The sequence below is a fragment of the Mustela putorius genome, unplaced genomic scaffold, assembly GCF_011764305.1.
Source record: "Mustela putorius furo isolate JIRA1106 unplaced genomic scaffold, ASM1176430v1.1 tig00004041_pilon_pilon_pilon, whole genome shotgun sequence".
In the NCBI taxonomy this organism is placed as follows: domain Eukaryota; kingdom Metazoa; phylum Chordata; class Mammalia; order Carnivora; family Mustelidae; genus Mustela; species Mustela putorius.
In genome coordinates, this window is record NW_025422176.1 from 3,043,014 (window position 1) to 3,056,949 (window position 13,936).

Genomic DNA, 13,936 nt, shown 5'->3' on the forward strand with positions numbered 1-13,936 from the left:
TATTATTTTATTACTCACAAAATCCAAATGAGAATCTAGAAACCTTAAACAAACCATCTCAAAATAGAGTAGTTTCATGGACTCCTTCTGTCTTGCAACTGGACAACAGTCATCCCTACTCATCTGCTCATCTGCCCAGGAATCTTGAGCGTGATGAGAGTTCTCATGTGGCTTATGGGGGGACTCCATGTGCCCAAACAAGATTTGAGGAAGAGCTCTCTGTCTCCCTCTCATTTCTTCTTCTCCCTCTTCATTTCTTCTTCTTCTTTCCCTCTTAATCAGAAGTGGGATGAGAATAGGGAAGAAAACACACTGTTTTTAGAGCACTGTTTTGCTTTCTGTTCTTGGCACACTAAATGTCTTGGTACAAAGATTCTCTTACAAATGAAGAATCTTGGTTTGAGTTTTGGAAATAAAAACCCAACTTACCCTACCCCTTAAACTTTGATATTGATTTTAATTAGATCCTTTTTGGTATAAAATTATGTGTGCAGTCATGGGAAAGATGATCGGATACAGGCTTAATGCTTCTCTTAGCCATAACTCGAGTACTGACCCATCATCCTCGTGCTTTTCAAGCTGTCCCATCTGACAGCACCGCCATTTCTAAATGTTTCTGTTTAAACATTCAGAATGCTCAGGAATAGGTCCTTTCCCTACCCTGATTAATGACGCTCTTTTATATTGCTAGGAAAATGAACAGGAATTTCGACAAATGTCTTTAGATTTGGATGTGCTGTATGCACAGGCCACTCATGTAAATCTACAGAAGAGTGACATATGTTCTTTGGGGGAAAGGGAGTCTTTATTATGTAAATATACTTCTATCAAGATATGCCCACACATAGTGATGCCCATCTGTGTGTCCATGTGTAGATGGAGAGTCTGGGAAAGACCTAAGTGTAACTGGTTGGGAGTGAATCTCATGGTACCTTTTCTTTATAATCACCTTCTGTGTTCTCCGGGCTAGCAAAGGCCAGGAAGATTTGTTCCAGTGTTATCTGACTGATGGAATAGTCTTCTAAATTGAATTGTTCTTTAGCATCCTCCAAAATACCAAACACCTTTAGTAACAACAGCAATAAAAAAGTGCAGTTACCATTATAGTCCTCCCTTCCAGTGCCCAACCCAGATAAGCCTCTCCCGCACTTCCTCCAAGTCCTGTCAAGTTAATGTTGGAGGACAAAAGGGGGAGACAAGAAAATGTAGAAAACATAATTGAGAATCTCGAAGGAAGCAGTTCTGTCCCCATTCTCTTAATGGACATAGACTAACAATGGGATTTAAGGAACAAATCAATTAAACTCTAGGGACTTTTGGAAAATAACATACTTTACGTTACTTTTCTGTTCCTCATACAAGGTCAGGCTCCCATTACACATACTTGGATATCAACTACCCCCCCCCCCCATCATTGGTGCTTTCTTAGTATGTAATGTTCGAAGGTCATGGTTTCTACATTACCTTTCCCCAGCTCTTGTCCTTGCTGGGAATATAGTAGGTAAGGATCCCTTGATTCTCCTGCTTTAATACACTATCTAAGAAATGAAAGACAGGATAGATGAATAATCTTGCATGTATCATTTTAAATTTCCAAAATATTGTTACATTAGCTTAATTATTCACAATAGAGGGATGAATAGACATTGTTAATACAAAAAGGAACATGGTCAAATAACCTGCTCTCTTTGATATATATGGCATGGTTAATTACTTTTGGATTTATTCCTGGTGAAATAGTCTTATTATGTGGAGTTCATAGCAATTATTGAGCGCAGGCTTTCCGGCACAATAAAATTGTCAGCTCTGATAACCCTATGTAAAAACTCTGAGCCTTCTAAAATTCTAACATTAGAAAGACTTTATTCCTGAACATAGTGCTGAGAATATGAACTGGCCAGATTTTCACTCTGGTTGTGTGGCTACGTATGCATGTGCGGTGTGCTTGCTGGGGAGGAGAGCAGGACAAGGCCTCGTTGCTTTTTCATTATTACATGCCCTGTGAAAGAGGAAATCATACATGGGAGTCACCAAAGTCAGGCTGTGGGTTCTGGTTTTGTTCGCTGGGAATAAGAACCCACTGGTGGAACAAAAGGGGAGAGGGTGGTAAGCACTTCTAATTGAAACAAATAAATGTGTTTACACTTATCAGTGCATGATTTGTAGGTTGTTGCAAATTGGATACTGGGGTCAAAATGTTTTAAAAAATACATGTTCCTAAGGATGAGTGTATTTTCTTAATGTGAATTTTAATGCATGTATTGCCTCCGTGATCCCATAAAACTCTTTTTTGTGTGCGAAAAATTTGAAGCATGGAGTTTAATGAATTTTTCAAAGCAAACCCTCATGAATTCACCCTATTTAGGCCAAGTAATAGTAACCCAGACTCACCCTTGTCCCACTTCTCAGCCTCTAATTCCCGATAAAAAATTACCAATACCTTCATTGTTATTGTGGACATTTTTTTTTCAAAGGTGTTTTTACCATGCATATACCTCTAAAAACTGAGGTAGAGTTTTCCTACCTTTGACCTTTATGTGAATGGAATCATCTAGTACATTTTCTTTACTTTCTTCTTTTTTCATTCAGTGTTTGTGAGATTCATTCATGCGGTTGCATATAGCTATAATTCATTTTCTTCTCTAAATAGTAATCTGGCATATGAATATTCTGCAATTTATTTTCCATTAGGCTACTGATAGACATAGGCTACTGTCTGACTGTTGTGAATGTTACTGACTTAAATTATTATTTTACTTATCTCTTTTTATAGGTGGATGCAAGTGTCTAAAATATAGCTGTAGGTAGAATCATTGGGCCATTGCTTTTTAAAAAATTGGTCCAGTTTCACCTGTGAGATATAGTGACTTGGAAAGACTGTCACTCCCACTGTTAGTACAAGAAAGCTGGACATATTGCAAATTATTGCATTTCTTGAACCCCTCAGTTTCCTGACAGGACAAACTCAGGGCAAATAACTAACCCATATCTGGGTAGAGACAGGCATCTACAGAGAAGATCAGACCCATAGCATTTGCTTGTACAAGGCAGACACAACTAGATAACATAAGCTGAAATAAAAAATGTAATAAATTGCTGAAGATCAAATATGGGATAGCAAGGGAATTATGAAACCCATTTTTAAAATTTTAACCTCTTTAATTTGTGTTTTTTGGTAGTGCTGACTTCTTACCAGAGAACTGAATTTTGCCTGTGAGCCAAGCTGACTTTTTTCTTTTCATTTAATGCAGGAGTTAAGTCTATTTATGCATATTGAATGGAACAATATATTTAGTTACAGTCTTCCTATATAATTTGTAAAGTTATATATGCATATATACCAGGTAAATGCATAAATATAAATACAAATGTAAATATACAAAATATGACTGCGTGTGTATGTGTTTCACTTCGTGGCTGGTTCTTTTTCTTACTGCTATACTTGTGATAGAGTATTTATTTTGTTTTAATGGTTAACTTCATTCTAAAGTTAAATTGTCCCATCTTTTTAAGATACTGGAATAAACATTCAGGGCTCACCAATAGTTCCTGTGCAGACACCTCTCTAGTCATTCCTCGGTTGACATGAAATTTTTGTCTGCATAGTCTTCAGGCAGAGCCATCAGGAGTAATATCCCCTGAATACCTGTTTATAACTCTTTTTGAATTTTATTCTTGAACATCATTTTGGCTATATATGAAAACTATGGCTTACATTTTTCTTGGCATAAGAGGTTTTGTCACAAAGCCTCAAATCAATCTAATTTTCTTTCCCTTATAAATTTTCCTTCTTCCCCTTGTTTTTTTAAATCTGGGATCCAAAGGTCATTCCACTTTTTTATTAAAATACAACAGTTAGATTGGAAAATTCCTTGGTGGTGTTGGTATTTTTCAGGTTGTCTTTTCAGTAAACAAGTTTGTCTCATCTTAGGAAATTTTCTTGAATGATAGTTTTTAGGTATTTTTGTTGTTTGTTTTTTAGTATGTGTTCTAATCTATGGCATTGCTTTTCTCCTTTTGGACTAATTTCATTGTTGTGTTGGACTGTCCTTGCCTTGCCTCTTGCTTACTTTATTTTGAAACCTCACCTGTGTTTCTGTTCAGTGGTTTTCTGTTTTTCTCCTTTCCAATCTCCATTTCCCTTGTGCTTTCTATGTGGTTTATTTGCTCTTGATAAGTATTTCTGAAATGTCTAACTTAAAATACCCTCTTCAATGTCTGCATATCACCCTGTTGGCTAGCCATCTAATCTCTTTATCTTTTCAATTGGAATTTAGGATTTTCTTATATACCATTCATTGCCTTAATTCTTTAGGCTTATGTTGAAATATTAGATAATAGTTTTATCTGCTTTGTGGCCTTATAGCTCTGCTGTTCTTTCAATGTCTATAGGTATTTTCTTTTATCCTCTTTTATTTATGATATTTTTCTGTGGGATTCAATTATAATCTTTTACAATTTATAATCTTTTCAGTCATTTATCTTTAAATGAAATTACTTTTCTTAAAGCTTTAGAAGGAGTTTCCTATGTAGAAGGTGAGGTGGGACAGAATATCTTTCTTAGCTTTAGTCCAGTCCGATTCCTTCTGAGAGTCTTCTGGGATGTATAAAGTAATAAAGCCTCCCAGTGTAGATCTTCCTCTGGCACTCTCTCATACCTGCATCCTCTGTTTCTCCCCACACTCAAAGCTTAAATTTCAGATCCTTTCCTCCAGAGAGGATCTCTGCTTGCTCCTGCTTGGAATCATAGGATGCCCCTGACCGCCCACTTGAGGGTCCCCCTTTACATGACAGTCTCAGCATAAGCTTCTCAACTGAAGAGGATCCAGAGTGATCCCAGTGCTACAATGGCATTTGCTTCCACAATTAGCATTTTCTAAGTGCTCACTTTTTCCTTTGTTTTGTTTCTTCTTTTTTTATTCCTTCCTGTTTGCAGGTTAAAATTTGTTCTCTCTTTTTTTTGTAAGCCAATTATTGTATTAAAAATGTATTTGTTTTAATTTTGATCAATTTTTAGTTTTGTTTTACCAACAGTACTTTTCAGAATATATAATCTTCCATGTTGTAGAAATAGAATAATCTTTGCATCTTAAAAAAAGAACTCACACCATTTCCTTGGGATTATGTAGAATAATTTATTCTAAATATCTGATTATAGTGGCAAATCCTCTTTAAAGTAAACATTCTAGATGACTTTTGCTTGTAATATTTATTTCTTCTTTTTAAAAATCAACATTTACATGTAGGTTCCATGCCAGGTTTCTTTTTGATTGTCATATTTGAATAGGTATTTGCTCCAGGATGATGTAAGGAAGAACAGGGCAACAACCACCTTATAGTTGAGAATGTGTCTCAAACCCACATTCTCATTAAACCTCTTGTGTCCACATCCTCAAGGTCTTGGGTCAGAGTTTAGTGTCCTTCCTTCAAGCAGAGCTAGGACAGCACACAATACGTGAGGGTTTTTTCGTCACAGCTTCTTTAGACACCACATGAAATAGAAGTCTGATAGAATAAGTACTCAAAAATACGTGCTGAATGAATGCATTAAGTGAGTATTGAACTTCGTAATGGACACATCCATCTGCAGGTGTCATAGGACCTCACCATCACTATGACCAACACTGGTGTAATCATTTTCCCATATATCTGCTTTTCACTTCTGCTCTTCCATTCATTTCTTATCTGTTTTGTGATCTCTATTCCTGCTCTGCAATCAATCATGCTATTTTCCATTGCTTGGAAGATAAACTTACAACTCCTCAACCTGACATACAATAGGAAGTTCTGTGATATTTTGCTCAGCCTAACAAAGTGGAAGGAAAGATGAAAAACCATCATTAAAATCTTTGCCAAGCTTCTGCTTTATGTTTGGAAAGAGAGGGAAAGGGCAGAAAAAAAATAGTTGCTATCTCTGGTATTATGCCATGTAGGCAGAGAGGTGCTTGTTGAATTTAGCAGCAGAAGCAGAACTAGTTTTGAGAGAAGAGAAAAGTTTAGTGGTTCTCGTTTGCATTTCTATACCACATCCTGCCCAAGATACCAAAAGACTGGGGATACATGCATAGGTGGAGGAAAAAAGCCTTAAAACTTTGCATGGGTAATATGTGAAAATAATTAGGAATTATATTAAAAAACATGACTTTAGTGATGTAATTTATATTGACAGCTTGAATCCAAAGCTGCCTTATTAAAATGATACAAGAGCTGAGTGAGAACTTTTGTATGTGTGGGAAACTTTTGTCTTATTATGCTAAGAAACTATCAGAAGGATTCCCAATTCAGTATGGAAGATCAATAAATATCAATAAACCATAAGAAACAGTTATTAGAGACATAAAACATATGGATGGTGAAACAGAAAAACCCATGCTTTAAAACATCTATATAAAAGTTAGTTCAATTTAATTTACCGGGGAATGTCAGTGTGATGAAATACTTTAAACCATCCAGTTTACCCTTCTGTGCATCAATCTTGACCTTGACCTTCAGGATGTAAATGTTGCCAAACTTGTTTTTGAGATGTTGAGGGCTACCCAGGCACAGAAACTTTCCCTGCACCATTATGGCCAGCCTGGTACAGAAGGCATCACATTCCTCCAATCTAGCAAAACATAATAGCATAAAAAATTCTGTTTTGGAGAACATTCTGTAGTTCAAACAGAGCCAGGATTTTATGACTCTCTTTTCAGTGTGAAATGGAATTTGCTCATCATAAAGATCATAGTTGAAAAGTGAAATTTTTAAAAATAATTAGTAGTAGGGTACATATCCCCAAACACATCTCCTGAACTTCCTGCTCTCTCCCCATTCTTAATTCTTTAACTCAATGAGGATTTTTGGTCATTCCATTCACTAATATTAAGGAGAAAATCACATACCTAAGCAAATTTATTATCAATATTCCTAGCATCAAATAATTCTCACTTATAGCCACTACAATACTTGCCAACCCTCATTCAAGCCTCCAAATGAGCCACACCTATGGGAAGTTATAATGATGGCTTTGCCACTTTCATATGTCCATGTCACAGCATTCCAGAGCAGGTGTCGGGCTACAGGGTCCATGCCCGTTGATGGCTCATCCAGCAAAATGACTGAGGTCTTTCCCATTAGGGCAATAGCAGTACTCAGCCTACGTTTGGTTCCTCCACTTTATGGTCATAGAAGGAGAAGAGGGGAAAGAGAGGCTATATAAATTAGTTCCTTATAGGAAAGAGCATAAACATATCAACAAACGTAATATGGAATTCCACAATGTTGATTAGTTACACTTCAATACGTTAGCAAACCCAGTACAGGTGTACATATCAATTAATTTTCATTTGAAATGTAGATGAGTGACTGATTTTAGGTACACTGTCAGGGGCATTTATTTACCTGTGCCTAGGGTACCATGATTTTCCAAGTATAAAAATCTACCATAATTCAAAGGGCCTATATTCCTACTTTCTTGTGAGACAAAGAACCATATGGACACTAGGAAGAATAATATAATCCCTTTTGAGATTTAGAGGCTACAGTTCAAATAGAATAAGGATTTTTAGTTTCATCTCTGCAAAGGAAATACTTGGAACTACATTGATATGTCTTATTACTATTATCTGAAACCTAGCAACTTGTGAAATAGTTTTACCATTAGATAATTGTGTGATAGAGGGACCTAAGTGAAACTGTGCTCATTTATTTCAAACACCAGAAATACAGGGAAGCATGTCAGCATTAATGGCAGCAACACAAAGATCATCATAATGAAATGACTCACCTGTAGGTTCTGATAAGCTTGTCAGCATGGGCTTCCAGTTGCATTAAACTCAACCATCTATTCACATAGAGCTGAATCTGGGGCTCAGATACTCCCCATAATCTGGCACACATGATCATTATTTCCCGACCAGTCATGTATTCCAACAATGCATCATATTGAGGACAATAGCCAACTCTTGACTTCACCTGATTACAAGAATTGCTTTAATAAGGACCCAAGTTATCTATTCCACTGGTCATCCCTGGATGAGATAGAAGACCACAGTTTTCCAGACCATTTCTCTAAGAGTCCTACCAAGAATTTTTATTCTTCAAGTCTATACAATGATGGTTATTGGACCTATTATATTAAGTTGGAATAACAGCTTCCTCAATTGATTTTTAAAGATCTTAGCAATGAAAAAGTTAAAATCCCAGAGCGTACTGAATTTGGAGGAGTATTAGAATACAAGATTCTCCCCTCAGTAATAAGAAACTCTAAAGAACATGGCCATCATTGAAGTTTTTTGCACTGCACAACCTGCACAGCCCTGTATAGATCTTGTTTCATAGTAAGGCTGAACCAGAAGCAAAGACTTTCCACACTTCCACAAACAGGAGAATGCAATGACTATTGTTTTGCCAATAACTAATCCTTTTATAGATTTGCATTCAGATGCACATAGATAAAAAATAACATAATTTTATCAAAATTAATTAAAATTAAAAATAGTTAAAATTATTCTAAATACTTAAAGTTCATACTTTTCCTCTGAGATTTTACTAATTAATAGTAATCCCAGATTGTTTATACCCCTAATCTCTTGGTAGAAATCAAAACAAACCCATTATTAAAAAATTATGTTACATTAGTCACCATATAGTACAGCATTAGTTTTTGATGTAGTGTTCCATGACCCATTGTTTTTGTAAAACACCTAGTGCTTCCTCCTTAATACCCATCACTGAGCTAATCCATCTCCACTCCCCCTTCTTCTCTAAAACCCTCAGTTTGTTTCCTAGAGTCCCTAGTCTCTCATGGTTTGTCTCCCCATCTGAATTCCCCCCTTTCATTTTCCCTTCCTTCTCCTAATGTCCTCCATGCCATTCCTTATGTTCCACAAATAGGTGAAACCATATGATAATTTGGCTGACTTATTTCACTTAGCATAATCTCCTCCAGTCCTATCCATGTTGAAGCAAAAGTTGGATATTCAGCCTTTCTGATGGCTGAGTAATATTCCATCGTATATAAGGGCCACATCTTTATCGATTCATTGGTTGAAGGGCATCTCTGCTCTTTCCACAGTCTGGCTATTGCGGACATTGCTGCTATGAACATTGGGGTGCATGTGCTCCTTCTTTTCACTACATCTGTATCTTTGGGAGTAAATACCCAGTAGGGCAACTGCTGGGTCATAAAAGAAACACTTTTTTCTATTTTAAAGGTTTAAAATTATTCTCCCATATAATTTTTGAAAGTAAATGAGCTGCATACAACCATAACTCAATTAACAAAGAAAAAGATACCATGAATGCCATGGGTAGAAACGATACTCACGAGAAATGTATTTGAAGTGACTTCAGATGTTGGAATTATCAGATCAGATGTGCAAATGATTGTGCTTATTATGTTTAAATAAATTTTTATTTTTATTTTTATTTTTTTAAAAGATTTTATTTATTTATTTGACAGACAGAGATCACAGGTAGGCAGAGAGAGAGAGGAGGAAGCAGGCTTCCTGCTGAGTGGAGAGCCTGATGCGGGGCTCGATCCCAGAACCCTGAGATCATGAGCCGAAGGCAGAGGCTTTAACCCACTGAGCCACCCAGGCGCCCCTAAATAAATTTTTAATACTTTAACATATATTCATGAAAAAAAATGAAGCTGGAAGTATCACAATTCCAGATTTCAAGTTGTACTACAAGGCTGTAGTAATCAAAACAGTATGGTACTGGCACAAAAAACAGACACACAGATAAATGGAACAAGGATAGAAAGCCCAGAAAGAAACCCATGATTATATGGTCAATTAATCTTTGACAAAAGAGACAAAAATATGCAATGTGACAAAAAAACAGTCTCCAGTCTCATCAACAAAAGAATGAAACTGGACTACTTTCTTTTACCACATACAAAAATAAACTCAAAATGGATTAAAGACCTAAATGTGAGATCTGAAACCATAAAAATTCTCGGAGAGAACACAGGTAGTAATTTCTCTGCTTTGGCCATAGAAATATTTTTCTAGATATGTCTCCCAAGACAAAATCAAAGCAAAATTAAATATTGGGACCATATTAAAATAGAATGCTTCTCCACAGTGAAGGAAACAACAACAAAAAAAAAATAAAAATAAAAGACAAGCTACTGAATGGGAGAAGATATTTGGAAATGACATATACAGTAAAGGGTTAGTATCCAAAATATGTTTAAATTTCACCCGAAAAGCAAATAATCCAATTTAAAAATGGGCAGAAGACATGAGCAGAAATTTCTCTAAAGAAGACATCCAGATGGCCAACAGACACATGAAAAGATGCTTAACATCACTCATCAACAGGGAAATGCAAATCAAAACTATACGGAGATACCATCTCACACATGTCAGAATGGTTAAAATCAGACACACAAGAAACAACAGGTGTTGCTGAGGGTGTGGAGAGAGGAAAACCCTCCTGCATTGTTGGTGAGAATGAAAACTGGAACAGCCACTGTGGAAAAAAGTAGAGTTTCCTCAAAAAATTAAAAATAGAACTACCCTATGGTCTAGTAATTCCACTATTGGAAATTTACCCCAAAGACAGAAAACCACAATTCAGATGGATAAATGCACCCCAGTGTTTATTGTAGCATTATTTATAATAGCCAAATTATAGAGGCAGACTAACTGTACATTGATTGATGAATGAATAAAGAAGAAGCAGTATATACATAGATATACAATGGAATATTACTCAGGCATAAAAAAGAATGAAAACTTGCCATTTGTAACCACTGGATGGATCTAGAGAGTATCAAGCAAAGTGAAATGTCAGAGAAAGAAAAATACGACATGATTTCATTCCATATGCAGAACTTAAGAAACAAGGAAACAAACAAAAGTGAAAAGAGAGAGAGACAACCCAAGAAACAGACTCTTAACTATAGAGGACAAATTGATGGTTATCATAGAGGAGGTGGTAGGTAGTGGGTGAAATAGGTGATGGTACTGAAAAATATACTTATCATGATGAGCACTGAATAATGTATGGAATTGTTGAATCACTACACTGTCCACCTGAAATTAATATTATACTATATGCTAATCACACTGGAATTAAAATAAAAGACTTAATAGCTTAATAAAATTTTTAAAATCTTTATGAGAAAGAAAAGTATAAAGTCACTTGGATATTTTGGGAATGAACCACATATAACATCTAAAAACTAAAAATAAATAAATAAAGTAAGTCCATAAATAAAGCAGGCTACAAACTTTGTGAATGCATTTGACAGCAACTTAATGACAATAGAACAAATTAACTTAACCTGGAGATTAGGTAATAAGAAAGCAGCTAGGATGCAGCAGAAAAATTTAAAATGGGGAATTGTGAAAGTGAAGGATAGATTGGAAATATGTGGATAGCCAAAGTTGCAGAAGGAGAGAAAGGAACAGGAGAAATATTTGAAGAAATCGTTAAGTGAAAATGTTACAGAACCGATTAAAGACACCAATCGATAAATTGAAGAATGTCAATACATTCCAAGCAGGACAAAATTTTAGAGTCATATCTAAATATTTCATATTGAAGCTTATGTAAAACAAAGATGAAATATAAAAGCTACAGAGAAAAGAAAGTTTATCTATAAAGGAATATCAGAATGAGCTAATTTCTCAAAAGTAGTGATGGGAACTAGATGATAGGGAAACAACAGGTCAATTTGCTAAAGAAAAATAATGGCAAACCTCAAATTTCTATACACAGTGAAAATATCTTTTGCCAATGAGGGTAATTAAGAGGCATTTACAGATAAAAAACAAAACATGAATAAGAAAATTTGCCCGTGAGTTTCAGATTGAGAATCTGCAATTGCCATTTCTACTCTGTGCCAAGGAGAGGTTCTAGCCATGGCTAGGAAAAAAGCCTAAGATTGGAAAGGAAAATAAATTGTTATTTGTAGCAGTCATGATTTAAAAGTAAACATTCCCCCCCAAAAGTAAACATTCCAATATAATTTATAGACAAATATTAGAATTAAGAGAGTTTAGTAATTTTATTGAATACAACTTCAATATTTAAAAATCAGTCACACTCAGGGTACCTGGGTGGCTCAGCTGGTTAAGCATCAGGTTCTTGATTTCAGTTCAAGTCATGACCTCAGGGTCCTGAGATCCAGCCCCACAGTGGGCTCTGTGCTCAGTGGGGAGAGTGTGCTTTTCTCCCTCTTTCTCTGCCCCTCCCCTTGCTCTCTGTTGGCCTGATGATGGGTATTAAGGAAGCACATAATGCATGGAGCACTGGGTATTATATGTAAACAATGAATAGAACACTACATCTAAAACTAATGATGTACTGTATGGTGACTAACATAATATAATAAAAATAATAAAAAATTAAAATAAATCTTTTAAAAAATCAGTTGCACTCAATAGACAATCAGCATATAATAAAATATAAAATCACTTAAATAAATGTTAAAACATAATATGTAGAAATAAATTACACACAGTACTATTTTTTCAAGATCTTATATCCAAACAAACTAAATTGCCTCTTTAGTGTAAAATCCCTAAAATTTAGTGTAAAACCCCAGTTTAAAACCATTATTATGAGACATTTAATGAGATCCAACACCTGGAAAGATGTATTATGTTCACTATAAGTATGTCAATCTTTTAAAATTCTAGGATTTTTGGGGCGCCTGGGTGGCTCAGTGGGTTAAAGCCTCTGCCTTTGGCCCAGGTCATGATCCCAGGACCCTGGGATCGAGCCCCGCATCGGGCTCTCTGCTCAGTGCAGAGCCTGCTTCTCTCTCTCTCTGCCTGCCTCTCTGCCTACTTGTGTTCTCTGTCAAATAAATAAATAAAATCTTAAAAAAAATAAAATAAAATAAAATTCTAGGATTTTTACACAAAGATAAGCTAATTCCTCAATTCATCTATAATTTAATTTTTATTTAATTAAAAAAAGACTTATTTATTTATTTGAGATAGAGAGCACGAGCAGTGGGAGGGGCAGAAAAAGAGGGAGAGAGAAAACCCTCAAGCAGGTTCCCCACTGAGCTTGGACCCCAATCCAGGGCTCTATCCCAGGACCCTGAGATCATGATCTTAGCCAAAATCAAGAGTTGGATTCTTAACTGAGTAACACAAGAGTCCCTCAGTAGAAACTTTTGAGGCTAGAAAGTAGTGAGTGGAATGATATATTTAATGTGAGAAAAAGAATCAGCCAAGAATTCTATACCAACAAAACTGTCCTTCAAAAATAGGGAGAAAATAAGAAATTCCCCAATAAATAGAAAATGAGGGAGTTTAAAACCATCAGATTTACCCTTTAATAAACACTAAAAAAATCCTTTACACTGAAATTAAAGGACACTAGACAGTAAATTAAAGCTGTATGAAGAGATAAAGATCTCTGGTAAAGCTAATAGATTGGCACATTTAAAACCAGAATTATTACAATTTTGACTTATGATTCAACTATTTATTTTATACAGTATTTAAAAGGCAAATGCATAAAATAACATTTAATGGTACACAAAGTATAAAGATGTATTTTGTGACAACAGTGACAAAGTGTGGACATGGGAACAGAGGTGTAGAGAAGTAAAGTTTTGTGTGTGATTGAATTTCAGTTGATACCAATTCAAAAGAGATGGTTACAACTTTAAGATGTTAAATTAAATCCCAAAGGTAATCACAAGGAAAATAACTTTATAATATATACAAAAGGAAATAAGTGTATCAAAACATCCATTTAAAAAAAAAATCAGCTAAACACAATGTAAGGCAGTAATGGAGGAAATTAGGGGTAAAAAAACACAAGAGATACATAAAACAAGAAATGGCAAAAGTAAGTTCTTCTCTAGTAGTGATTCCTTTATTTTTAAAAAGATGTTATGTATTTATTTGAGAGAAAGAGCACAAGTAGTGGGGAGGAGCTGCAGGAAAGGGAGAGGCAGACTCCCTGGTGAGTGGGAAGT

General features: G+C 35.5%; 1 protein-coding gene across 1 annotated transcript in view; it reads right to left on the bottom strand.

The window, feature by feature from the left end:
* The window catches only part of LOC101693766 (phospholipid-transporting ATPase ABCA3-like), a 119,333-nt gene continuing 105,397 nt past the window's right edge, over positions 1 to 13,936 (bottom strand). Inside the window, exons 27-32 of the mRNA XM_004780131.2 lie at positions 7,766 to 7,953; positions 6,983 to 7,153; positions 6,414 to 6,604; positions 1,465 to 1,538; positions 950 to 1,064; positions 1 to 273 (exon numbers count right to left, since the gene is read on the bottom strand). Of these exons, the coding sequence (XP_004780188.1) occupies positions 251 to 273; positions 950 to 1,064; positions 1,465 to 1,538; positions 6,414 to 6,604; positions 6,983 to 7,153; positions 7,766 to 7,953 (762 nt within the window). The 3' untranslated portion in view covers positions 1 to 250. The remainder of the gene's footprint in view (positions 274 to 949; positions 1,065 to 1,464; positions 1,539 to 6,413; positions 6,605 to 6,982; positions 7,154 to 7,765; positions 7,954 to 13,936) is intronic.